Source organism: Corvus cornix, chromosome 7 (assembly GCF_000738735.6).
Source record: "Corvus cornix cornix isolate S_Up_H32 chromosome 7, ASM73873v5, whole genome shotgun sequence".
Lineage (NCBI taxonomy): Eukaryota > Metazoa > Chordata > Aves > Passeriformes > Corvidae > Corvus > Corvus cornix.
In genome coordinates, this window is record NC_046337.1 from 20765550 (window position 1) to 20791358 (window position 25809).

A 25809-nucleotide genomic window follows, 5' to 3' on the forward strand; every position below is an offset into this window, starting at 1 on the left:
ACCCAAAACTGGAGTTGCTGTTTCACATGAACATAGATTTATAAAAATCAACAACTAAAAGTTCATGTTGGGGCATTCTAATCCTGTTATGTATTCCTGTTAGCTGCATGCTTAAAGCTTGTCCAAGTCAATAATGTTTCCAGGAAGAAAACCCCTCTAAAAAGTATTTCACACTTCAAAGAAAGTTTGTTTGTTTTAACAGGTAACTAACTTGGGCAGACCACTGAAAACATTTGGCACTGCTTCCCTGGATATCCAATGGCCAAAAGAAATTAGTAATGGCAAATGGCTGCTTTATTTGATGAAAATAGATTCCAAAGGCTTGGAAAAAGTCTCCTGTCAACCCGAGAATGAAATCAACAGTTTGCATGTTGCGGTATGTTACCCTATCTTCTGTTCCTGAATTGGTGCAACATGAAGGCACCCCATAGCAAGTGAGAGTAAGTCATCAGAGCTTGCCTCTAGAAGGATTTATTTTTATCTTAAGAAGCTCACAAGCACAATACATGGCCAATGTATCAGTGATTAAGCCTATTAGGAGACTTCATAACTAATAACTAGCTAATGAGGCTAATATGCCAAAGGATAGATGCTACATCATGGTAACTGTTTTTGCAATGGGCGCTGTTGTTATATGCTCTTATACAGGATGAAACTGCTGATTGTTCTAACAAATTTCATCAGCATTATTGAGAACTGTTCAGTAATAAAAACATCTGAGTTTTGACTGGAAAAACAATAAATAACTGTAAACATCTTTTAAATTCCATGTACTTTTTTTAAAGACAAAGGGCTTGAACTTAAATTTATTTATTTACAACAAATATAATAAAAAGCAATTTTCATAGCCCTGGGTTGTGCCTATCTAGCAAGATCTTTTTTTCTAAAACTTGAACCACATTTTTTTCTTCTTCATATAATCTTAGAAACTCCTCCCATATGATCTTATTTTCCACCATTAAAACTGCATGCACATAAACCTGTTTTTGTCAGATCATTACATTAGTTAATATAACTTGCAGTGAGTGTAATTAGTATACAGTTAAAAAACCCTGTATCTACTGACCTCAGAACATTTTTACTCTTTTAGCATAGTACCATTAATACCCTTTATCTAGAAATAAAAATGGAAATAGCATTGAAAGCTTTATAAAGCTCCCCTTGCCCTATTAATGAAAATAGTCTGTTGGCCTTTCTTTAGGTAATCTCAAATTTTACTCTTAGCAGTAAATGCAGGTAAGTAGGGATATATAATGCTGTCAGTCATGTGCTGATTTTGGAAGAAGAAAACACTGAGCTCTAGTTTCTCTGCTTGTATGAATTAAAAGATTCTTATGATAAACTACTTTTAGTGTTTTACTTCTTTTTTTCCTTTTAGGAAACCCATAACTCAAGAAGGAAGCGTGAGGTTGCAGAGAAGCAGATTACAGACAGCAAGGCATTTTCTTTATTCTCAGAAAGAAAATACAAGACCTTGGTAAGGATATTGCACCAACTATATTCTTGTCAGATACTTCCCCCTGCACTTGAAAGAGGGCTTTTCTGAGTCTGGCAGAGTGCAAGAAATTCTCTCTTATATAACCAAGTGTCAATGCTTTTAAAATTTGAACATTTAGATTATATACTGTGAGAGAGAACTAGGAAATAATATCTGCATAGTTACTTACATTAAAATAAGCAAGTAATAACATCTTCATTGTATTTTCCCATTGCTGTCAGTAGAAACAGATAGTAGTTCTTGCATGTAAGTATTATGCATATAATCCAGTTTTTAATCTTGAGGTGAGGTTTAAACAATCTGTGAAGATGTGATCTTATTTACATGTAGAAATCTGTAATTGCAGAACTGCAATGTGAATGCACGGTGTGTGGACATAAAGTGTCCCCTGAAGGGTTTTGACAGCAAGGCATCCATTGTGCTGCGTTCCAGACTGTGGAACAGTACTTTCTTAGAGGTAAGTCCTCTTACCTGCTGTTTTTGAAAGGTCAGAGTTCTTTCCTGTTCTGTGTCTAATATTCATATTTTATTTTGGAACAGGAATTCTCCACAATGAATTACCTTGACATTCTTGTTAGGGCTTCTATCAGTGTTCCTGCTGCAGCTAAGAATGTTAAACTCACAAATGAAGTTACTCAGGTAGGTTCAGTGTTTAATGCTAACCACGTTATGGTTGTGATTGTTCTAGCTTATCTCCAGAGACCAGGAATGAAACAAATTTGAAACAAAACAAGCTAGAAGTTTAACTTCTCAACCGAGTTTGGAATTATTGATCATTTTTTTAGGGGTTTGGAAAAATTTATTACCATATTGAAATTATACCAGTGGGAACTTTTTCTTTGAAAGCATTTTGTAGAAGACATTTTGTTATAGAAGAGATAAGACTATATAAATTGCAGCTTTCTAATTAAACATGTACCTTCTGATATACTCCCTCCACCTGCACATTTTCTGTCCTTTAGGTGCGTGTTACTGTATTTCCTGCAAAACCGGTAGCCCTTTATACAGGAGTTCCGTGGTGGATCATCGCGGTGGCTATCCTTGCTGGAATACTCATGCTTGCTCTGTTGGTATTCTTACTATGGAAGGTGAGCTTTTATTCATCTGGTTGTTTTTTATTTTTTGGTGTATAACTGACAAGATAGCAAACTGATTAAGTATTTGGGACTCAAAATAGGGCAAAACTGCACAAAACATACATTATCAGTTTCTCAGTTTTGCAACATTTGGAATGAAAATGGTTGTATGGGCAGACTTGTTATGTAATTTTTCTGTTTTCACATCCTCAAAAGGAAGTATTTTGAGCTCTGGACAAAACTTGAGACAGATGTTCGGAGGCCATAGTTTGATACAGATGGATGCAGCTAATGGGAGCCTCTGCAGTTAGGGGTAAAACTTCATGTGAGCTGTTTACAAATGTTTTAGCAGGGCTCTGCTCTCATAACATCAGAACTACCATTAAACTGATAGCAGATGAAAATAACCAAAAGCACAGTATTAATACATAGCCAAGTGTGCTGGTGAATTTCTGTATTATTGCTTTTTTATCTTAGAAACTTTAAAAGAATAAAAAAAGAGGTATAAAAAATGGTTAACTATTTGCAAAAGAAAAAATCAAGTACCTAGTGACCGTTGTAAAAATGCCAATTATTTATGGTCCCAAATATACCAGAGCAGTCCTTTTATTCTTAGTTTTTAGAGGTGTAGGCAGTTAGCATTTGCTGTTATGGGATAGCAGAAGGTTATTAAGGAAGAGGAGGTGAAGAATAGCCTGTCAGTTTTTTTCCACTGAAACTGCAGCAGTTAGCTTTGAGGAACTGGTATTTGCTGCAGGTTACTTCCCATAGGATAGTTCTAATTTCCTTATTTTTTAAAAAAATGCCCAGCTGCTCCTGCAAATATTCCTGAGGAATGAATACTTTGGGTGGGCTGTTAGGTTCTTAATTACTAGCGTTTTACTGTGCATGAAAATACAGACATTTTTCGCATGCACACACAGTGTAAAATGCTGTTTTTGATGGCACAGACTGTGCTGTTCTGTGAAGCACAAACATTGTACTGCAAAGACAGATACATCACTGGTTTAAGACAAAAGCTTGTATTGAAGAGGTCAAAGCAGTAACTGGTTTTGTTTTACACTCTGTGTTTTTGTCTGTCCTGTGCACTAGGCCACGAACAGGTTTCTGTATAGGCTTCTTTCTGCTCTTTACAGCCACCTTCACTTGCTATGGACATACTTATTGTAGCTTTTCTTAAAAAAAACTCCGAACGGATTCCCTACAAATTTATCAAAATGCCTCTAAAATAATATTCTCAGGTTACTCTGTTAATAACTCAGGTTATTCTGGTACTGTATATAGATGAAGTTAGCCCAAGAAATTCTCAGATCTAGAAACAGCTGAGTTCTTGTGATGATTTTTTTTTTTTTTTTGGTTGGCCTGTGAAGAGATAATGGGAAGACAGTTCACAGAGTTAAATCACTTTTAATCGGTTTGACTTCTTCCAGTCCACAAAAATTGACTCAATACCTTGCTTCCTTGTAGTGTGGTTTCTTCAAGAGAAATAAGAAAGATCATTACGATGCCACATATCACAAGGCTGAGATCCATGCTCAGCCATCTGATAAAGAGAGGCTTACTTCTGATGCATAGTACTGATCTACTTCTGTAATTGGTAACTGATGATATTTTTTAATTTCTAGCTGTGGCACATGCTATGGTTGCAGTGGCTAACTATGAAGCTTTTTCTGCATAAGTTCTATTAACTTTTGGATTTCAAGCTATCATACTTGCTTGCTCCTTCTGTTGACAGATTTTCAGCTTTTGGTGCATGTGGACACACAGAGGTGTTTACCCTGGTCTAAAATGCTGCTTATTTATTTCTTTAAAAAACATGGTGATCTGTTGCAATGGGGTTTAGTATTTTTTTAAATTTATGCTTTAACATTACAAATAAGTCTTTAAGCTTGCAAGATGGGAATCAACACTGTAGAGTTAAGATGTAAAGATAAGACTACATGGACAATATGTAAATTTGCTTTACTAACCTTTAGTGCATGCTGAAAGGTACATGATGCTTACATTGGAGAAGGGTTTTCATAATGAGAATTTATTGCTGTGGAAACATCTCTTTTACCTGAGTTCTAAGATGTACTTCTCTAGGAATACACTTTGCTGTATTCCTAGAGATGCATGATGATTTATGCTTCCAGCAACCTTTACTCCACTTAACATAATTACATGCATGTACATTGTATCCATAAGTGATGCTTGGGATGAGGGGGTGGGGAGGAGTTCTTAATGAATTACGTCAAAACAGTGTTTAATGAAACTATGAGATGGCTAAAGATTTGGTCTTTGCTCACGGTAAATTTTTAAAAATTCAGTTCCATGTAAGTTCTAATATTAAAAAAACCCCAAACCATTGACCAAAGAGAACCAAAATCCCAGCACCCTAAATACTATGAACAAAACCGTGCCTACTTTAACATTTTCTTACCCCCAGCAGTGTCTAATGACAGCTGGATGGCACAATGTCTCTTAACCTGAATCTTGACCTCAGTGATCCTGAGTGTGTACCAGTCATCATCTTTGTAATACTGTGGCCATAGCTCCTTTTTGTTTTGGAAATTAATTTTAGTCCATTCCTTGATATCCAAAATCAGTTTTTACAGAGGCTTCGAATAAAAAATTGCATAGCACAAACAAGCTGTTATAGATTTCATCCAGCATGACTTCCCATGGCAAACTAAGCAAGACTCTTATTTCTAATCCAGCATGTGTAATTAGTTCAGGTGACTGAAGTTGAAATGGTGCTTTGAAAACCAAGGCCCTTAGAGTAACTTTTCTTCAATGTTCTGGAAATCTTTCTGTAGGGTTTTAAGGGTAAATCATGTCACCATACAGGAAGACTGAAGTACATACCTTTGATTCAGGAGAAGCAGCTTTCCTGTGTGTAGCACTAAATGTCCTCATTAGATGAATGAACAGCTTTGTACTGGAGGGGATCTTTTTAAGATACTTGATTACCATGGATAGTCAGAGCATGCCCTTTGTCTTTAACTGCTGCTGAACAGCTAACGCAGACCTCTTGGCTCACATTTTTACAGCTACGTATGCTACATTTTTGGCCTACATACTTTTGTTTTCAATTTTCTTAGCTGCATATTTGTGTGAAGGAAGAATTTACTGCCTCTACAATTGTAGTACTTTGGCAGCAACTGCCACCTTAACTGTTCTTTTCCTCCTCTGCGCAGTGCGGGTTCTTCCGGCGTTCCAGGTACGAAGACAGTGTCCCCCGCTATCACGCTGTAAGAATTCGGAAAGAGGAGCGGCACATCAAAGATGGGAATTGCAAAGACCTTGAGACAAAACAGTGGTTCACCAAATGGAATGAAAATGAAAGTTATTCTTAGGCAAAAATGTTGTTTATCCACAAAGTTCAGACAGAAGTTAAGGTTTTCATTCATGGAATACTGACGGAGTTAGACCTGTGAACACTACGGACATTCACCATTTGATTGTAGATATTACTACTTATATTGAGGCTTTTATTTGCACAGTTAAAATGGCTTCAACAGGCTTTATTTGCATTATTTAATTTCCACACTGCCTCTTTGCCCCCTTAAATCTGATCCACACTTTAGAAAATACTATGCTGATTTGGGGTCTTTTCTGCAAAATAAGCAAAACCACTACAGCAGACCTTTTCCTGTGATCCTGACCTTCTTCCTAGGTATGTGAGGAATGCATGATTAAGGTCAAGATGAGTTCTCCATTGTTCCCTCAATGCACAGGGCTTTATAAACACACAGTGGCCTTACCACACTTTGTTCAAGTATAACTGAAGACCTGCAAGGCTGCTTTAGTCATAACCTTTGCCTGCTGCAGTAGTTAGGGCTTAACAAAAAGCATAATCTTAAATTACATGTGCAATGGGTCATGTTGCTTGATTTTGGGTTCTTTTTTAAGATCAGCTTGTGTGATTCTTGCTCACAACAAATATACACAGGTTTTTTTGGTTTTTTTTTAAAGAGAGGCTTGAATATTAAATGTACTTTCTGTATATATATATTTTAGTCATTTTTGTATTTATTTTTATTATAAATCATTGTCTTTGACTAACTGCTAGGCCAGAGACTACTGAATTTTTAAATCCACTGTTCTGGTTTTTGTGTTTCTGTTTATGAACTTCAGATTATGAGACCTGAGGCTTTCACTGCATTTTAATAAATCAGAGAAGGTGCCAATGCTTTCTAAAATGTAAATATTTATGCAAATGATGTGTATGGGTGCTTTTTTTCCTGATACTTATAACATCAGGTCCTGTAACATGATTTGTATATTATTGTGGACTATTTAATAATTTGGACACCAAGCAGAAGTAGTGTTTTAGATACCATTTTATACTTGTTGCAAGAAAGTGAAAAGTCCTTTGGAAGCTGCTTTCCAGTTCCATAAGGACTTCCTGGCTGGCAAAAGGCATTGACTACTACAACTGTTGTACAGCACTTGAAGGAGGCTATAGATGCCTAATTTACCTTAACTGTCAGGATCTGAGCTGATCCACGTTGAGACTACTGAATCATCTTGAACACCTGAATGTTGATAAAAGTAGAACCATTATGTTAATTAGTAACTGAGTAGCTGAGAAAATGATTTAAAGAGTTTACTTTTTTACCAATGTTCTAAAGCCTTGGTACTATTTGAGAACAAAGATTAAGCTCACAATTGTGTATTCCATGTGAAACAAAATTCTGCTCAAAAAGTATGCACGTTAATTGCTTGTAATATGAACTATGCAAAAACCTCTTGGTATTTTTTCCCCTCATAGGGTAAAATCCTGCTAGAAGGGCAGTTGTCAAGTATCTTATTTTTATTGATAACTTTGAATGTACCTTCTTGGAAGGTATGGTCACCTAAAAAGCTACCTTTAGTGTTAAGAAAGATGAGTCTAATAAACAAGATAATCTCAGTATGTTATGACCCTGATTTTATGAACCCTTACGTATTAATTCAGATGTTACTAAATTTTTGAGCTTCTAGAATTCTAGCTTACTTGCGTAAAAGCTCAGCAGCATCACAAGCCAGGGTACTCAGGGGCTAAGAAGCTTGAGGAATACCCCTGAATGCAAAATCAGATTGGGGCCCTCATCTAAGAACATGAATGTCTTAGCAGTGTTAAGGTTCTTGTGAAATAAGTCATGTCACTGGTATATTTTTATCTCAAACTTTTGTTTTACCAGCTAAGAATGCTACATCATTCCATGATTAGAAATTACCTGTGGATATTTGTATAGAAGTGTGAAATAAATTTTTTTTAATTAAAGATGGTCTTGGTAACAGTGATTTTATCATACTTACCTGAGGTGGCCATAGCTAAGTTAACTAGAAGAACAGGCTCAAAGTGGTAGGTACAAGTTCTCTCACTCTCAGCATTGCCGTAGCTCTCACTGCCCTGCCTCATGCAAAGGGCAGATAAGGAGCTGCAGGAGATAAGGCACAATCTCACACTTGCAGGCTCTCTGCTGGTTGCTGCAGTTGCCAGTAGTGTTAAAGAGTCAGAGCATCATGTGCCAGCTCCCACTGGGACACGGCTCCCCTCTCCTTGTTCCATGCTTGCACTCATGCTGTCCCGGGGAACTTCCATGCAAGCAACCTCCTAAAAATTTTCTTAAAATACTGCCAGATGAGTATTTGAGTAAGTAGTGGAGATGGATACATCCCCCAAAAATGGTCGAGGACTTTGCACACCTATTTGTATTTAGCAGTGGAAGTTTGATACTGACAGTCAATAACACAATTGCAGGGTACAGTTTCGAGTCCACAGAAAAAACCCTATGGAAAAGCCAAAAATATGCAGGGAAAAAACACCACCAAACCCAACAGAGGAAATGAGGCTTATCTTCACTTAAGATGTCAGCCCTCGCTGGATGCGTTGCTGAAAGGCCTTCTGATGCAACAAAGCCTGAAGATAAAGGTTAGCTGCATATATGCTAGGCCACTATTTGTTGTTGAGGCCAAGAAGCTTCCAGAACTAGAACCAGAAAATGCTGCTAGACCCTTCAGAGCATCTCAAAGATGAGAACTCAACCTGCTCTTATTAAACAATTACTCCCCTTTACATAATGCCACAACCATCTGTCTACAAGATGACAAAATACTGACTGGCAGAACAGTTAAGTAGCTGATCATAGTAAGTTTAGTACAAATCTGTTATATTTGGCTTCATATATATGCTCATATATACTATACACATAATAGTACTAGATGTAGTATATACAATATATACAGGGGTACAGCACTATAATAGTGTATGTGTATAGTATGTATGTGTACATAAAACAACAAAACAGTAACATACAGATCTAAAAGATGAAGCCAATCCAGAGCCAACATCAGAAATTGCAACAGCTTACAAAGACTCGATGTACTGCTTGTAGGCACTGCCTTATCTAGTGCTGGCTCACAGCTGAGAGACCATCATAAAATGGCTTTGAGCATGGCAGTTCTCAACTACAAGTCCCAAACTATTACAAACTGGAGCAGCACAAGCTACTCCTCAGTCTTCCCTGGAGCCTGCCAATAAGCTGTGTTTGTAGAAGTCTTGCAGAAACAGACAAGCTGTTTGCCCCATTAGCCACCACTCCCTGGCCAGAGCAGAACAACCCATTCAGTTTTCAGCATAAAAATTAAGTTATGGTTGGATTACAAACCAGCTGAAAAAAGCAGTCTAATCCTGCTTCATTCTTACATACTATTGGTGCAGTTACTGCTCAGGAAACTGCATCTAGAGGCTGACTGAATCAAATGTTTTCTGTATTTCAATGCAACATTAAAAAGAAATAAGACAACCTTAAATGGGGGGCAATCCAACAATGCACTGAACGGATTAATGTGATTGCTATATCAAAACTATTCCTGCTTTAGTGGATGCCATAGGATATCCACTGCCACTATCATGTCACAGACAAGTCACAGGTACAAGGTTTGTTTAAAGGAAACCAAACAATATTGAAAAGTTGATTTAATAAGATGAATTTATAGGGCAAATACCAGTATCCACAACAAAAAAAGGAAATGATACACAGCATAATCCACTGTTGCTACTGTTTTCTCTTTTCAGGAATGACACTGGGAATGATGCCAGCACATCTCCACTGGAGATCGGGTTAGCCATCAAAGGATTTCTTATCCTTCTCACATGAGCACCCACTGCCAGCACAAACCAAATTTGGTTCACACATCAACAAGCTCCCCACAGGCTGGAGACCGTCAGTTCTTTCTTTATTTTAATCAATATGGTAACTATAGTACATTCCACACCATATATGTTTCTTCACTGTGAGTACAATCTACTGTTAACAGTAACGATAAGGGAAGGTCATGAGGGCACCTTGCCCACTGAAATGCAAAAGGTAAATTGGGCTAATGCTTGTTATTGAACAGTATTTCAACAGTTATTGAACTGTATGGTGTTGTGTGGAGAATAACTTGACAGACAGCAGTGTTGCAGAGGCCTTCTTGATACATATTATTAACATTTAACAAAACCAATTAAGTAACCAAAAATTTCCCTCAAATTACAACTAGAACACAGCATTAACCTGTGTATAGGCAGAGGAGCAAGAGGTGACCACACTGTCTACTCTGTGGAACACCACGAACTGACTTCAGACATGGGGGAATTGTGATGGTGCATTCCCTCTCACACCTCCTCAGGCCTGCTCTGTGATCTCAGGAATTACCTCCCTCAACTGCAGTACAAATGAAATGGCACCATTGTTACTGGACTTTTTTCCTCCGAAATTTCAGGTAGTTAACAAACTTGGCTTATGGCCAGGATGGAAACATACTGATGCCTAAAGCCAAACATCTCCTGACCCAATAAAGAGCAGTACCAAGAGAGGCCCTTTGAGCTCTCCCAGATGACAGCAGGCTGTGACCAGCACCTCTCTGAGTGGGACACCTCCCAGAGCTCATGAACTCTCAAGTCTGCCATACTTGAAAGACCATCCCCCTACAGCCCTCAAGGAGCAACTCCTGCCTTTTGAGAAACATAAATGGATTTGATGTATTCCACTGAACTCAAGGGGAACGTTTCATCCTAACTTTGTACGCAGGTATAGATGTACACACCTCTGTGCCTTTGCGTGAATTATGGCCTATGTAGTAACTAACAGAGTGAACCTTGCCTTCAAACTCTGCTAGGTCACTAGGGTTAAACTCACATCAAATACTAAATTATTAAAGCAGGTATGCTTACCAAAACAAAGGTAGGAATTATTGAAAAATTAGTATTATTTGAAAGTAGCTAAGTGCTTGCTTGACATAAGTAGCTAGAATTGTTATAGCAAGCTGAGCTGCATAGCTGTACTGCGTAAGTCAAAGATGGATCAGAGTGAAGCCTGAAACTAACAGCCTAAACATTACTAATAGTTAGAATAGACAAAACTGTAATTTAAATATTACTTAAAAAAATTAATAGCTGGAGCAACAGCATTATAACATGGACTACAGAACTGACTGAAACCCCCACAGAAACAGACCTAAGAGGATGTGAAGATGCCCACGTAGCAAACACTTGGTAACAAAACAGCAAAGCAATGAAGGGCAAGAAGGGTCCAGACTCTAATATGGCTATTGATCCAGACTGTCACGTGACAGATGTGGAGTTTAGACTGTAATAATTGCCCAAGGATTTCTTCGTCTGAAGGCACCTGGCTCAAGCTACCAGGTATTAAAATCAATCTGTACCAATAAATCTAACTGATGGAGATGAGAGCTTAGTGTCAAAAAGTTCTTTAACATCTATACTGCAATAAGTTTATCAGAAATGCTTATAATCACTCTTAACTGCCTTTTTTTGTCAGTATTCTAGATATTTCTACAAGAGCAGGACAAGAAACTATTCAACACACAGTTTGGTACCTCGCATGTTGCATTTTAACAGGCAGTAAAGTCATTTACTGTGGCACACGGTCCAAGTGCTTTTCTACCGATACAGACACGTATTGTGCTCATTGCTGACCGATCAGGAGTGTATCTGTAAAGGCAGAAGCCCTATTCTTCGTGGGGTTTTTTTCTTTTTGTTTGTTTGTTTGAATCTCTTTTTCCCGGTAACTGAAAGAAACCCCGGCCCACCCGGCAGCTGGGCAGACACAGGTGCGACACTGAGAAGACACACGGCTGTTCAAGCCCGGCCGATTCCCTCGGGTGAGGCTCTGCCCTCCCGCCGGCCCTACGGATAACGCCGGCGCTTCCGTGGGTTTCTGCAGCTTCCCGTTCCAGCCCGCGGGTCACCCATGCCGGGAGCCGGGTCCCCGCCGCCCGCCACGGCCCCGGCCCGGCCCGGTCCGGCCCCAGCCCGCGGCGAGGGGGAGCTCCGGGTGCGCTGAGCCCGCACGGCCGAGGCCTCGGGCACCCCAATGCCAGGCGAGCGCCGCTGGAGCACAGGCATCTCTCGGCCTCGCGGCAGCCCCTGCGGTCCCGGTCCCCGCACCCACAGCTCCTCCGGCCCCCTCACGGCTCCCCACCCGTCGGTCAGTGCGCACCCGCAGCCCTTCGCCGGGCAGTAGGCGACACCGGCCCCAGTAACGCCGCGTACGTGTCTGTGGCCGGGCTCCTCCACGAAGCCAGCGTCGCCTTCTCCTGGTGGGCCGTCAAGGCGCTGGGAGCAGCCGAGCGGCCGCCTCAGGCGCTGCCAGGCGGCTCCGAGCACCCCCGACCCGCTCCCTCAGAGCCACCCTCTCCTCCGCCCCGCGCCGCTACGGGGCTGGGCCAGGAGGAGACACCCACCGCCCCCTCGGGCACCGCCTCCCGGCGGCGCGGCGGAGGCGGCCGCGGCCTGGGCAGGGGCAGGGGCCGGGGCCGCGGCGCGGCGGGAAATGGCGGCCGGGTCGGGCTGAGCTGAGGGGACGGAGTTGCACCATGAGGCTGCTGCGCGCCCTTCTGCGCGGCGCCGCCCCGGGCAGCGCCTCCCCGGGCAGCATCCCGCAGCAGGTGGACTTCTACTCACGCTTCTCCCCCTCGCCGCTCTCCATGAAGCAGTTTCTGGACTTCGGTGAGTCCCCGCCGAGCCGCCCTCGACCGCTGCCCCTCCTCCACAGGTGCTTGTGAGGAGCGGGACAGCCGCGACCCCTCACCCCGTCAGCGCTGCCTGGCTGTTGCTTATCTCTTTTAATGCTGTGCTTTTTGGCAGAAAAGGGCTCTGCTTCCTTCTGGGGCAAGGGAGCCTAGTTGGCTCACTCCCGGAGACTGCAACTATGACAAGGTTGAAATTTAGCTGAAAACTCTAGGTTTTGGCACCACCAGGGTAGTTGGGTGTTTGTTTTCCTGCAGAACTGGCAGTGCTGGGGAGAGAGTGGGAACAGCTGTGACAACTGGTAGCGTTAGAGCAGTGACTCAGACAGGTGAGACTGGTTAAGCCTTTTGCAAAGCAGCATGAGGCCTTCTAAAGGCATTTTCCAAACACGTGAAACATTTAGCCTCAGCTGGCACTGAGGAGCTGAACCAGTCATCACTTCTCAGTCGCCTGTCTGTGCCCTACAGAAACATCCTACCCAAATGCTGCTGTTTTAGAAGGTGCGTGAGAGAAGGAACAGGATGCAGACACCAAGAGCCATCCTGGAGGATTTGGAATCTAGTCTTGAAAATGAGTAAATCAGTAACAGGATACTCAGTCTTATGCTCTGTGCCAAAACCACTCCTAATGCTTCCAGGTTTGACTGTCAGCTTGAAAACAAAAGGGATCACAGGAATTGTTCTATTCTGCTTCAAAGCAAAGACCACATAGAGAAAGGTTGTATAAGTCACACTGAGAAACCTTTTCAAAGCCTGAGGTTGGAGCCATTCTGTAATATGTTCTGTTTCTGTACCCGAGGTGCTTTGTTGTGCATACATGTTTACATAAGTGTTATATATATAACTAGTTGATAGTTTCATGGCTTTTTATAGTTTTGTAAGTAAAACCTAAGAGAGAATTAATCCTAGGGCCCCTAACTTTGTATAAGCAGGAAGACTTACAAAGAAGACTTTCTCATAATTATCTTCTGTCACTTCATCCATCTATTCAATGTTTCACTTGTGGCAATGAAATGTATCTGACATTTAAAACTCCAGATTCCTACAGGAACCCCACCATGTGTTCTGTTGTTACCATACTTCTAAGCAAAGAATCTTGCAATTCAGAGTTTGATTTGACCTGTATTATTTTACCGCTACAGATAACATAATGGTTACTGTAAAATCTGTGTTTATTTTCAAGGCACACTATTTCCTTGTGTCAAAAGATAGGCTACTTCTTTGCTCTTAGCAATACCTGAACATAAGGTAAAAATAATCTTGGAAACTTTAAAATATTTTTTCCTGTCTTTTGCTTAAGGATTTAATCCCAGAGAGTAAAAGCTAGTAACAGAAATAAAAAAAAGAGTGCAAGACAGAGACAGTATTTGTGTGTAAGACATTCTGTAGCCATTATAATCTGACGGATTTTTTTTTTTTTGCTCCTTTTGCTAGAGTGAGAGCAGTCAAAGAGGAAATAATAAAATCTGGTAAAGCTAACTTAAAAAAAAGAAATATTCTATAAGCCAGTTTAGGTCTGGTCTTGGGTTATAAGACCACAGTATCTTCTGTAGGAGTCATACCCATTTTTTGCCTAGATACAGACTGTAGCTGCACAGGGAAAGAGAGTCGTTTGCCTGTTCAATTTGTCTGCCCTATACTGCCTTTCATATTTGACCCAGGATTGCAAAGCTAAGGCCTTCAGGTACAAAAACTATTTCGTGGAATGTAATTTGCTGTGTGTGCTAGGCTTTTAAAGATTATATTTACATTCTAATACCTCTGATCTCATCTGTTCTTAGAATTTTACCCAAGAAAAGAGAAAGGCCAGTAACAGTCATGCCCGAAATGCAATCTGACTAGGGAGAAGAATGAAAGGTTTCTAGGCAGAGGTCATATGTAGACAACGCATAATGCTGGTGTGTGCCATTGCGGAGGAGTTTCTTGTAAATTATTCACTTTTTTATTGACTGACATTCTTTCACTGGTGTAGTTTATAATGTGTCTGAGTCCGCATGCTTTAAAGTAAACTGCTCTATTTCAATTTGGTGAAGATTTTTCATGTTTAAGGCACTCCCAGCTTCCTTTTTTCCGTCCTCAGCCCTTCTTTTAATCTTCTTCCCGAACTTCCCCTTGCCAAATGGAAGGAGTGAACTGAGGAGTAACTTTTAGGAGATACCTGTTGTGAAACACTAGACCTGAAGTATGTACTTCACTGCAGCAGATGGGCAGGTTAGGAAGTTCAGATGCTGTTTAAGTGACAGTCTTGAAGTCTAGAAAGAAGTCTGGCTGAGAATGAAGTACAGCATTTCTTAGTCTCTTCCCCACGCTGCAGCCTTCTTTCTCGCCTAGGAAGACAAGCTTCGTGGGAGTAAACGTAGGTCTTGATTTTAATAACCACATTTAATTGCCACCCCCACAGATGACACTTGCTCTTACAAAAGGACAGGTCAGAGGCAGTATTTTCACTTCTAGCTCTTAAAAAGGTAAAAATTTAGATGTATTAGTATCCTAATGGCTAAGCAGAGTAGCTGTCCTACTTTGCTTTCTTTCTCACTATTCATGTGAATTCATTAATCTGATTTCTGTTCCTGTAAGACTGAATTTAAACCACAACAGATTTAGTTGAAAATGAGATCAATATTACTGGATTTATTTTCTGAAAGTGTCTGAGGATGAGTTATGGCAATTCACTACGATCAGTAATCAAAAGCAGGGTGTATGGAACTATGATACTTCATAAATAGTTTCCTGCGCTGGCCTCATTTGCTTCTCTGACATGCTCAGAATGACATACTGTTTGATCAGTGCTGTTAGAGTCAATGTTTGCTGCAAATAAAATGAACAATACACATGGAGACACGCCATATTTAAAGTTGTATAGTATGGGTCTGCAACTGTTGCATTAGTTTCTCTTTATATATTGAAGATTCTCATTACTGCCAGGGGTAGATTTCAGTATGCAATAAATTTTGAAACACAAGTGGGCTGCTGCCATGAAAGAAACACTGGCTTACCAGCCTGGCTGAGTCAGCTTTGAAACCAAGGCATAGGCCTGTTGTGCAAAAAAGAGCGAGCTTGTGTAGTTCTCTACCATAAGCGTTGACTTAATTCTGATGTCATATTGGTCTTAGGATCTGAAAATGCTTGTGAAAAGACTTCATTTATGTTTCTGCGGCAAGAGTTGCCTGTGAGATTGGCAAACATAATGAAGGAAATAAGCTTGCTTCCAGACAACCTCCTAAGAACGCCTTCAGTTCAGCTGGTGCAGAGCTGGTAAGAACAGTGACATTCCATTCCTTGAAGGGTGACCTTCTGCATATACACAGGTTGGAGGAACTGACTCTCTTCTACTGAAAGAACATTCACAGGCTTGTTACGTGAACATCACTTATTTATACTGAGATATTAAATACACCAATGTCATCAGAAACTAAATTTACAGATGTGGGAAATAACCTTTAGGAGCAATTAGAGAACTCACATTAAGAATTAAGTATTGCACACACTCGTGTATGAGGATACAGTTTTTTTTTTTTAAACAAAAATCCACCAGAACAATGTTTAATAGGGAACTTACCTGAAAGTGAAGAAGCTAGTTGAAGAAACAACAGAAGCAGACTAAGGCACAAAATGTTTGCAAAATATAGTAGACACCATTTACAAGACAGGTTATTGCAGACTGAGAGTAAAGGTATAGAAAATATGAAGAAAGAAAAACAGGAAGCTCCCAAAGCAAAAACATTAAACAACAGAGAGAACATGAAGGTATTAAAGTAAAAAAGACATTATTTGAAAAATAAAATTTGCTTTCAAGTAAGGAACTTAGGCATAAACTTTTTTTAAGATGAAAGCTAAACAAAGAGATTGCTTGGCAACTGCAATCTCTTTGGCAATCTCAAAGGCACAAGGATTTCTGTAAAGGCTTTTAAAGTTAAGAGAACACAAAATCTTCCAATAAGTGGGATTGACTAGATGACTGAATATGAAAAGAGCTATCAGTGAAGATGAAGGGTCTTAATGAAACACAAATGCTTACATTCTTAGGATACTAGATGACACTGATCAAATGAATGGGAAATTAATTCCATTTGGGCAAAGTAGAACACAGGGAATAACCTTCCCTCCCTGTGTGCTTGCTTGCTTACAATGGAAAGAGAAATTTTGATGCTGCTGGGAATATTTTTCTGGATTTGTCAGTTGATGGCAAGAAGGAAAATAGTGTTAGGACCTAAATAACAAATGGGGAGGAATATAATTGTAGCATTGTGTTAGCCCATTATTCCCCTGAATTACATGCAGTTCCATCCTGAACAGAAAAGACCAAGAGGGATAATCAGAGGGTTGGAACAATTTCTACGTGAGGAGAAACCAGATAGAATTCTTCAGCTTGGAAAGTAAGTATCTAAGGAAAGGGATGGCAGAAATACTTAAGTTGTGAACAAATGGAAAGACTCTTCTAATAACAGGAACTCACTGAGGCTACAAATAAGTGATCACCTACTGGGTTTAAAACACAAAGATGATATTTTGTGTATTCTAATTGAATTGTGGAATTCATTGCTCTGGAAATTTTGGAAGAAAACATCATAAATAGAGTCAAAGGAATCTTAACAAAATTCACAGGGGAGACAGGTAGAATGATTTGATAACATGCAACATTGGAAGACCACAAATTGCTAACCAGAGATCTGGGGAGGCGTATTAGAATTGGTTTTTATCCTGTTTGTTTCATTGAAAGGTACGTCCAAAGTCTTCAGGAGATTCTTGACTTTAAGGACAAAAGCTCAGAAGATTCAGGGGCGGTTCACAGGTAAGGCTTTGCTGTCACACGTTAGTATCTTGTTAATATTGTATGGAAGAACTGGCAAGAAAACAATAGCTTCAAAAAAATTTCCTATCTCAAATCTTTACAGCAGTCATCCTCTGTCCCTAAAAGGAGGGTACATTAAAACAGGAAATGAAGCACTTCAGCATAATGTCATTCTGTAGAATGCTCTGGTCAGTGTTGGCTGACCGTGCCATTTGACAGGCATGGGTTGTTCTGCATGGAAACAGCTGGTATGGTTTTCTCTTTCTCTTGGCAGTAACCAAGATAATAAATAAATAAAAATTTTATAAATAGTCAAAATAATTGATTACTGGTTGTTTCAATGCTAGTCACCTGAAATATGCTGTAAGGACTGACCTGCCTTCTTACTGCAGTCGGCAGAAGTGTGATATTTTTGTATGGAAGTCTTCATTTTTGTAGACAGGCACTCTGTTTGCTAGAGTATTAAATTCCCTCAAAAGTGAAATACTAACAATGTATTCCTTTTAGTTTTACAGATACTGTGATAAAAATCCGGAATCGACACAATGATGTAATTCCTACGATGGCTCAAGGAGTAATAGAATACAAGGAAAGCTTTGGCATTGATCCAGTGACCTCACAGAATGTGCAGTATTTTTTAGACCGCTTCTACATGAGCCGCATTTCAATCAGAATGCTCCTTAATCAACACTGTAAGTGCCAGTGTTGAATGGAGGGGAAATGATACCTGTACCATGTCAGCTGTATTTTCCTTTAATGTTTAAGTGCTTAATATGTACTAAAGTGCCACTTAGGAGGATACTATTTGCCTTTCCATTTATACCTCATTCTTAGTACAATTCCTAAAATATTTATTAATAGTAGGCTTTCAAGTGTGGTGAGGACTGAAATTATAGATTGCCTGTGAATTTTTTATTTAGCAGAACTGAAGAGACAAACTAAAATTATAAAATTATACTGGATATTAAATAATGTTTTCTTTTTTGGCAGCTTTACTGTTTGGTGGGAAAATTAATCCAGCTCATCCAAAACATATTGGAAGCATCGATCCTAACTGCAATGTTGTTGAAGTTATTAGAGGTAAATTCAGATGATAAGAACAAGAATCCTGAAAACTTACATGAATGTCTATACTAAGAGCAAATACACATCCTGATATTCCTATACTGTTGTTTCCTACCTGGAGCAGAAGTTTTATTTAAAGTGTTAATACAATTTTGTTTCTTTTTCCTATAAACCCAGTTTTTGTGAGAAAATACACATCTCCCTGACAGCGCACAGTACTTCTAATGTTTGCTTTTTTTGGCAGACTCTAAAGGAGAAAAAAAAAGTGAGAGGGGGGAAATGTAACTTCCTGTGTTTATTATTATAGATGGCTATGAAAATGCCAAGAGACTTTGTGATTTGTATTACATGAGCTCTCCAGAACTTATCCTCGAAGAGTTGAATGGTAGGTGAATATGGACAAGGCATGGTCTTGAACATCATGATGGCTTCTTCTAGAGGAGCTAGTGGTAAAATGTTCTCCTGCTTTTCATATAGTTCATGTCTTCTCTGTATCTACTGTAATAAATAGGTTGGGGTTTTTTTAAATCTGGCAGAATGCTTTCCCCATTCCTCCCTTTAATCAGAAAACTGACAGGAATAGAAGTTTTTGATACTACAGCTGTTGATATAACAAATTTTAGCAGGCTCCTTCCCTCCCTAAAGATTTAATGTGTCTTTACCTGACATTACTGCATCTCACCCTCTTTGCATTTCTTGCAACACGTTAAAGATTTATACAAGACATTCCATTCCATCTTCATGATACCTATGAGGAGGTTATTAGAAAGCAACTATGATATGCCCTAATCAGTGATGCCATAGTGGGTTTTAAGATTAATTTCTAAAGCACCAAGCAACATTTGAAAATCTTGATTAAGACTTTTGATTAACATACAACTTTTCAAATGATTTCTGTTCACATTTTCCTTTTTTAAATTCAACAATACAAATTCACATTTTGAATTATTGTGGGAATGAATAAAAGATACCTCATTTGCTATTTAGTTATTTAGACTCTCTTCTCTCCAGCTAAATCACCAGGACAGCCCATGCAAGTGGTGTACGTGCCATCACATCTCTATCACATGGTTTTTGAACTTTTCAAGGTCTGTGCACTTAACCATTAATTACACAGTTCTTTCAATACATCTTTGTTTACTGAGATTGTATTGCTTTGACTTTTTGAACCAATTCTAGATAATAGCATGTTTTTGCAAGTGCAGACTTCTTGCCATTTGACTGCAGGAACACAGCTACACTAAACAGTAATTGCATACAAAATGAACAGCTTTGGAAGATGCATCTCTTCTACCTAGCCACTGAATACCTTCTGAATAGACAGCTTAAATATTAAAACATATGAAGACATTAGTTAATAAAGCAAGTGAGAATAAGATGTCCCAAAAATTGTGTATCTTCAAATCTGGTAAAATGTTTAACAGGTCCTACCTAAGGAGCTTTCCTCAAGCAGTTCAGTCCTAGACTTTTCTTGGACTTTGTGTCATATTGCATGTACTATGTGCATTATAAAAATTCTAGAACAAAACTTCTGTACATTAAACTGTTCACGTTTCCTTTAAAAAAATTAAGTATTTGAAGTCTCTGTATTCTAATAAACTATATATATGCTGATACTGAATAAGCCAGAAATATTAAAAAACCCATTCTAAACCAATATGCACTTGTTGTGATTCTTAAATACAAGATAAAAATAACTACTAAATTGATGTTTTAAGATAATATACAAAGTATATTACAGGATAAATAGGATTTAAGTTGTACTTGAAAATTACAGAATGCAATGAGAGCCACCATGGAACATCATGCTGATCAATGCATTTATCCTGCAATTCATGTACACATCACCTTGGGAAATGAGGATTTAACTGTGAAGGTACTCACTTTTTTTTTATTATTTTGAAGGTTACTTTGGTTAGGGTTTTTTTTCCTGTTGTGAGCAGCATATTAGTAACTTGAGCTGCTGATAGGGTTCCATTAATAGATTGTATGTGATGATGTTTGTAAGTAAAAAGACCATTACGGAATTTCACATACAGCCTCAGCAGGAAAGTAATGAACAGGCTGCAGTCACACTGAGGGTTCTGCAATAGCATCCTGTACTTGCTCGTGTCTTCCCTAGCTTAGAAGCAACCATGACTACAAACTAAGTAGCATCTTTATACAATTGTAATATTAGCATTTTGTAAGTGACAATGACACAGCTATACAGGTGTGAAACAACTGAAGAAAGCAAAATATATACTGTATATTCCACACAAAACAAACCTCCTGAAGTACAGTTTGCAGTTTCTTCTTTTTCTGTACAACATCCGTGCTGGATTTCAAAGACCAACTGTAAGCACTGGGTTTTTCATAGGTCCAGCTAAACTGTAGTAAAACAACTCCTTTGACTTACTCCCTCAGTAACAGGTTTCTTTTAGTAAATTATACTTAAATGACAGTTTAAGTATATATTCTTGAAGAATAAGGATAAAATACACAGCATTTGCTAAAAGGTACAGATAGTGACTTCAGACAAAAGTGTGTTATGACCAAGATAAAAGCAATGCACAATTCAAGTAGAATTTCCTTGCCTCCAAGAGATTATGAATGCTTCTTATGGTAGTATGTTATTTAATGGTTTGGATAAGGAATGAAAGGGAAGGATTCATCTCTCTATGGTCATTGTTGGAGATGAGAATTAAAGCGAACCTGTAACTTAGTAGGGACAGCTTCAAATAATGTTTTACCTGAAAGTTCTCTGGCTTATTGTTTGAGAGAAGCTGTCTTTTATAAAAAATGTATTCAGGGATATAAAGCTAAATGCTCCTTCTTGTTCCAGATGAGTGATCGTGGTGGTGGTGTTCCTATGAGGAAAATCGACAGACTGTTCAACTACATGTATTCAACAGCACCACGTCCTCGTGTTGAGACATCACGAGCTACACCTTTGGTATGCAAATCTTTTATACCCTGGCATCATGGATATGTCTAATTGTCACAAAAACCATACAGCGAAACCTATGAAATTCCAATTTTATAGATATTACACTGAATAATATTTAAATATTACTTAATTCAAGCAATTCAAGCATTTTTCAAAGAATAACTGGAAAATGGCATAAAATACTAAAGATTATTTAAATTTGTTCAAGATTCTCTTTTTCTCTACTAAATCTAAAGATCAGCCACCTCAAGCAGAACACTTAGCTATGCTGCACGTACTGTAGTGAGAGCAGGATTCTGAATTATTTTTGTAGCCACTGAATGAAAGGAGGAATAATTATAGCAATGACTTTGGATCAAGGCCATAGTTCATTTGTATTGTGTAGTCAGTTGTACCATCCCCCAGCAAGGATGAAGGTACACAGATGTGACAGGGCATATGAAGAATCTACTTTGGTCTCATGTGAACGTAATAAATGCACAAGAAATAAAGCCTAAGCTCTCAGAAATTAGAATCTCTGTACAGCTTTCCTGTATTTATTCTCCCACATTGCATCATTTAAAAAAATATGTAGTTCTGCATGTAGATGACTCTGCAACTCACTAAACACTAGATCTTTACAGAGAAGTATTGTGTACGGTCATTGAGAGATTACCTCTAAATTTAGTATTTAAACAAAAAATCATGCTTAACACTTCAGGGCTACATCCTGCTACTGCAGTCAGGGCTTGGTAGAATTTTAGTATAAGCTGCAAATTCATAGACATTGTGTCTTGAACCTTTTTTATATGTTCTGATGATGAAATGTATCTGACTTAAGAACACCGAGTACTTATGATTAGTAGCTCCATGAGGTGTGACACAGACACAGCAGAGTTTCCTCTAATGGCATCTCTTCAAAAAGCTACCATAATACAAGCAGTGTTATCTACCAGCCCTGTCTGACAAATGAATGAAACAGTTTTCGCATAATCACAATCATCCATGCATTCTTGTGGTTTTGGGGTATATAATAGCTTGGGGGAGGGCATAATAGTTAACATCTGAACTTCTGTTACTGTCAAACATCGTGCTTAGTTTGTCTATTTTACCTATTAAAACAGAAAATGCCACTGATTGATGCAATTAATGGAAATACACTTTTTCTCCTATCAGGCTGGATTTGGTTATGGCTTACCCATATCACGTCTGTATGCACAGTACTTCCAAGGAGACCTGAAACTGTATTCCTTAGAAGGCTATGGTACAGATGCAGTTATTTACATCAAGGTATGATCTAACACTCTATCATTTTACGTTTATCAGCAGCTCTAATCTGAACTGCTAATGGAACTCTCTGTTCTGTTACAATAACTTCAATTAAAAAGAATCATCAGCTACAGCCTTTTCTCCTTACAGGCCTTATCAACAGAATCAATTGAAAGACTCCCTGTATACAACAAAGCAGCCTGGAAACATTATAAAGCAAACCATGAAGCCGATGATTGGTGTGTGCCAAGCAGTGAGCCAAAGGACATGACCACTTTTCGCAGTATGTAGCTTTTTCCTCAGCAGTTCGTAAGAAGTAGGTTTGTCTGTAAAGGGAATTTAAAAGACCTGATTTATACCAAGATGTTGAGCCACTTTTGATATGTGAGAGTAATTTTAAGTGGTGTAACAGAAAGTTTAGAGTAATTAGGCTTTTCTGAAATTAAAAAACCAACAGCCACCAAAACTCCCAAACCTGCACTTAAAAAGTGAGGTCATACTTAATTTGTTTCTATTTATGACTGCTTTCAGAGCTATGTCAAAGGAGCAATATTTTGGTTTCTGTAGGGATCAAGGCAATGTCTGTCACATGTGGTATTAATTAATATAATTACAAAACAGTTTTATTAGAAAAAATATTGAAAAATCTCACTGGAACATTTTTCATTTATACAATACTACAGATTAATGAAAAGCTCGTGTAAGAAGTATTGAGCTCATTGCTATACCCTTGTAAGCATGCTGAAGCTTAATTTTGTGAAGTTAGGTATGTTGCCTACATACATTGCCTACAACAAGGGGGTTTTTTCAGCTGTAGAAATCACACATCTCTGTAGGGATAAAGAATTTTAAAAAGCATTTTTAACAGCTACTACTGGTATAATGTATCTCAGGTATGTGACATTGGTTGTATTTCTTTGGTTGACTGTGAATATATGATAGATGTGAAAAACTTATCTTGCCCTAATCATTGTGATTTAAAAAATAGCATTGGCTTGTGTACAGTAATGTTGTCCTGCATTTGCCTGTATTTCTGTAGGTCATACCAAAACGTAGTATCAACATTCTAGCCTTTATAAGATCTCAGACTTGGGTATGGCAGGTACAGCTGTAAATGGAAACTATTTTAATAAACAGATTTTAAAAATTTGTTTGTAATAAGGGCATCGCTATTACTTTGACAGTATAAACTACCTTCTCAGAGTAACTAAGAGTAAGTGGAATTAACGGTTTTTGAAAATACCTTTGCATTTGTGAGATGCTTCTGGCCTCATTTTTGTAGTAACATGATAACCAGAACATATTAATCAGTCAAAGACAAACTGTCAAAACACACAGGGGAAGATAAGAGATGGGAATGAATATTACATTTCAGATAAGAAGTCCTTTTAATAAAGAATTCAACTTAATGCCTACTGTACCAGCTTTGTTCAAATCATACACATCTGTGTTGCACCTTGATCCCTGTCATTCCTGAAAATTTTAGGAGTGATGCAATTAAAGCCATTGAGAACTAATCCTCTTCTCAGTTAATTAAACTGTGTGTAGCTCTGTGGTTTTTGTTCTGCAGCAGACATGCATAATCCCTCAGAAACAATAAGCCTGGCTTTTGCTAGTTTACTGTCTCTGCACAGAACAGAAAGTGAGATACCACAAGTGAAGGGGATAGATGGGATGTTGGAGATTGAAGTCATGCTACTCTAGTTGTAGCTGAGCCTGATTCAAGACTTATCACCTGCAATCTCCCTAGCCAAGTTCCGCAAAACAATGAAATGGTTTTATACCCTGGTTAAGCTAATGTAGGTAACTTTAACAGAAGTGCATTACAGAGTGGACTGTATACACAGTTAAACTGACAAGCTGAGGGAGGATTGCTGTAGCTTAATTGGCACCAGAACAGCAGGGTTACCTACTCAAGCTTGTGGGCATGTTGAGGCCCCTATTTTTCTTCCTTACAAGGATGCGAGGTGGTAACTGGCACAGCTTTCCATCTGCAGGCCTAAAAGTGAGGGGAACTGAGAGCTGTTCTCTTCTTTGGCCCTGTAAGAGGATATGAGGAATGCCATATAGTGTAAAATGGGGCCTGTACAAATGTTGGGACACTTGCAGCTATTGCTTTTGGTAAACTAAAACTGAAAGTTATAGCAAGGGCTTTTAAAAACTCAGGTCTGAAGCTATATTCTAGGCTTTAAATCTTTTAACTAACTGATTTTAGTAACATCGGACAACCACAAGCAGTATTTCTGAAGGGAAGCTAACAGTTTGTTTTCTACAAAGTCTGTTAAGTATTTTAGATATTACTGAAATAAAGTCTCTTTCATGTTCTCGGCTAACTACCAATTGAATTCTGATTATTAAAACAACATGCTGTATAATTATATTTGTATCTGTCTCTTCACCTGCACCCTGAATGCTTGTGGTGAAAACACAAATGCGTAGTGTTTTGATTTACAATATTTAATCCTAGTTAAAAATTTGGTCTTTGATAACTTTTGGTTTCAATAGAAGTGCAGAAGACAACTTTTGTGTTTAGTATTTTCATTACTATACTGAAGGCATTGCTAGCACACTGGTTAAGTTGAAGTGAATCACTACAGAAAAGTAGTATACTATCAAAATGCTGAGATTAATAGTTTTGTATGCACATTAGCTCAATCTTGTACTGTAGAAATAATCTTGGTTTGTGTTAATTTTTTGAAAAAATCACTGCATTTATTCATTAAAACTATTGTAAAAATTAAACTCTGTTGGGTGATTGTGTAGCTTGGAACTGAGCTCGTTCCGTGCAGCCAGCCTTCTTGTTGAACATCTGACAGATGTTAAATGCTATGGGCTGTAATAATCAATGTTCTCATGCTCAGGTGCCAGGGGAGTTTATCATCCCTGCTATGGCCCCTCCTCACCTACAACAGCTCTGCACACAGGGAAACCTCTGAAACCATTATTTCCACTAGTCTGCTTCATGAGAAAACTCTTCACAGGGTCCAGGAGTAGGCTTAAAGGGAAAAGGTTATATGGGGCTCTATCAATATACTGTGTTCTAGCTGTGAAAGCACTCAACTTTATTGACTGAATTAATTAAAGGGTGGTTTTATGTGGGTGATCTTGAGCATTTGATGATTCCATACTTGTAATTCCTTTCTCTTTCATCAGTAGGGCAGCATTCATCTTTGGTTCAAGGTCTGTAAGTTTGGCA

The 25809-nt window shown here is 38.7% G+C and overlaps 2 protein-coding genes across 4 annotated transcripts in view; both read left to right on the plus strand.

The window, feature by feature from the left end:
* The window catches only part of ITGA6 (integrin subunit alpha 6), a 43090-nt gene extending 35265 nt beyond the window's left edge, over positions 1–7825 (plus strand). For 2 of the 3 annotated variants that reach the window (XM_039555445.1, XM_019290462.1), the window contains exons 20-25: positions 203–376; positions 1379–1477; positions 1845–1955; positions 2039–2137; positions 2461–2586; positions 5754–7825. In XM_039555445.1, coding sequence (XP_039411379.1) covers positions 203–376; positions 1379–1477; positions 1845–1955; positions 2039–2137; positions 2461–2586; positions 5754–5912 — 768 coding nt within the window. In that variant the 3' untranslated portion in view covers positions 5913–7825. Of the gene's footprint in view, positions 1–202; positions 377–1378; positions 1478–1844; positions 1956–2038; positions 2138–2460; positions 2587–4041; positions 4172–5753 lie in introns of all 3 variants that reach the window. The other variant, XM_039555446.1, reaches the window with a different exon arrangement.
* Positions 7826–12320: 4495 nt separating this feature from the next.
* Positions 12321–25035, plus strand: PDK1 (pyruvate dehydrogenase kinase 1). Its single transcript, XM_039555447.1, has 11 exons — positions 12321–12559; positions 15693–15834; positions 17300–17371; positions 17879–18063; positions 18362–18451; positions 18744–18821; positions 19448–19524; positions 20214–20312; positions 21261–21371; positions 22521–22634; positions 22764–25035. Exons 1-11 carry the CDS (start codon positions 12427–12429, stop codon positions 22902–22904), a joined length of 1242 nt encoding a protein of 413 aa, XP_039411381.1. The 5' UTR covers positions 12321–12426; the 3' UTR covers positions 22905–25035.
* The last annotated feature ends 774 nt before the right edge of the window (positions 25036–25809 follow it).

Bases quoted from the DNA above. Each gene is read 5' to 3' on its own strand.
- PDK1 (XM_039555447.1), top strand. From the start codon at position 12,427: ATGAGGCTGCTGCGCGCCCTTCTGCGCGGCGCCGCCCCGGGCAGCGCC. The intron at 12,560-15,692 runs GTGAGTCCCCGC...TATTGGTCTTAG, and splicing joins GAAGCAGTTTCTGGACTTCG to GATCTGAAAATGCTTGTGAA. The intron at 20,313-21,260 runs GTACTCACTTTT...TTCTTGTTCCAG, and splicing joins ATGAGGATTTAACTGTGAAG to ATGAGTGATCGTGGTGGTGG.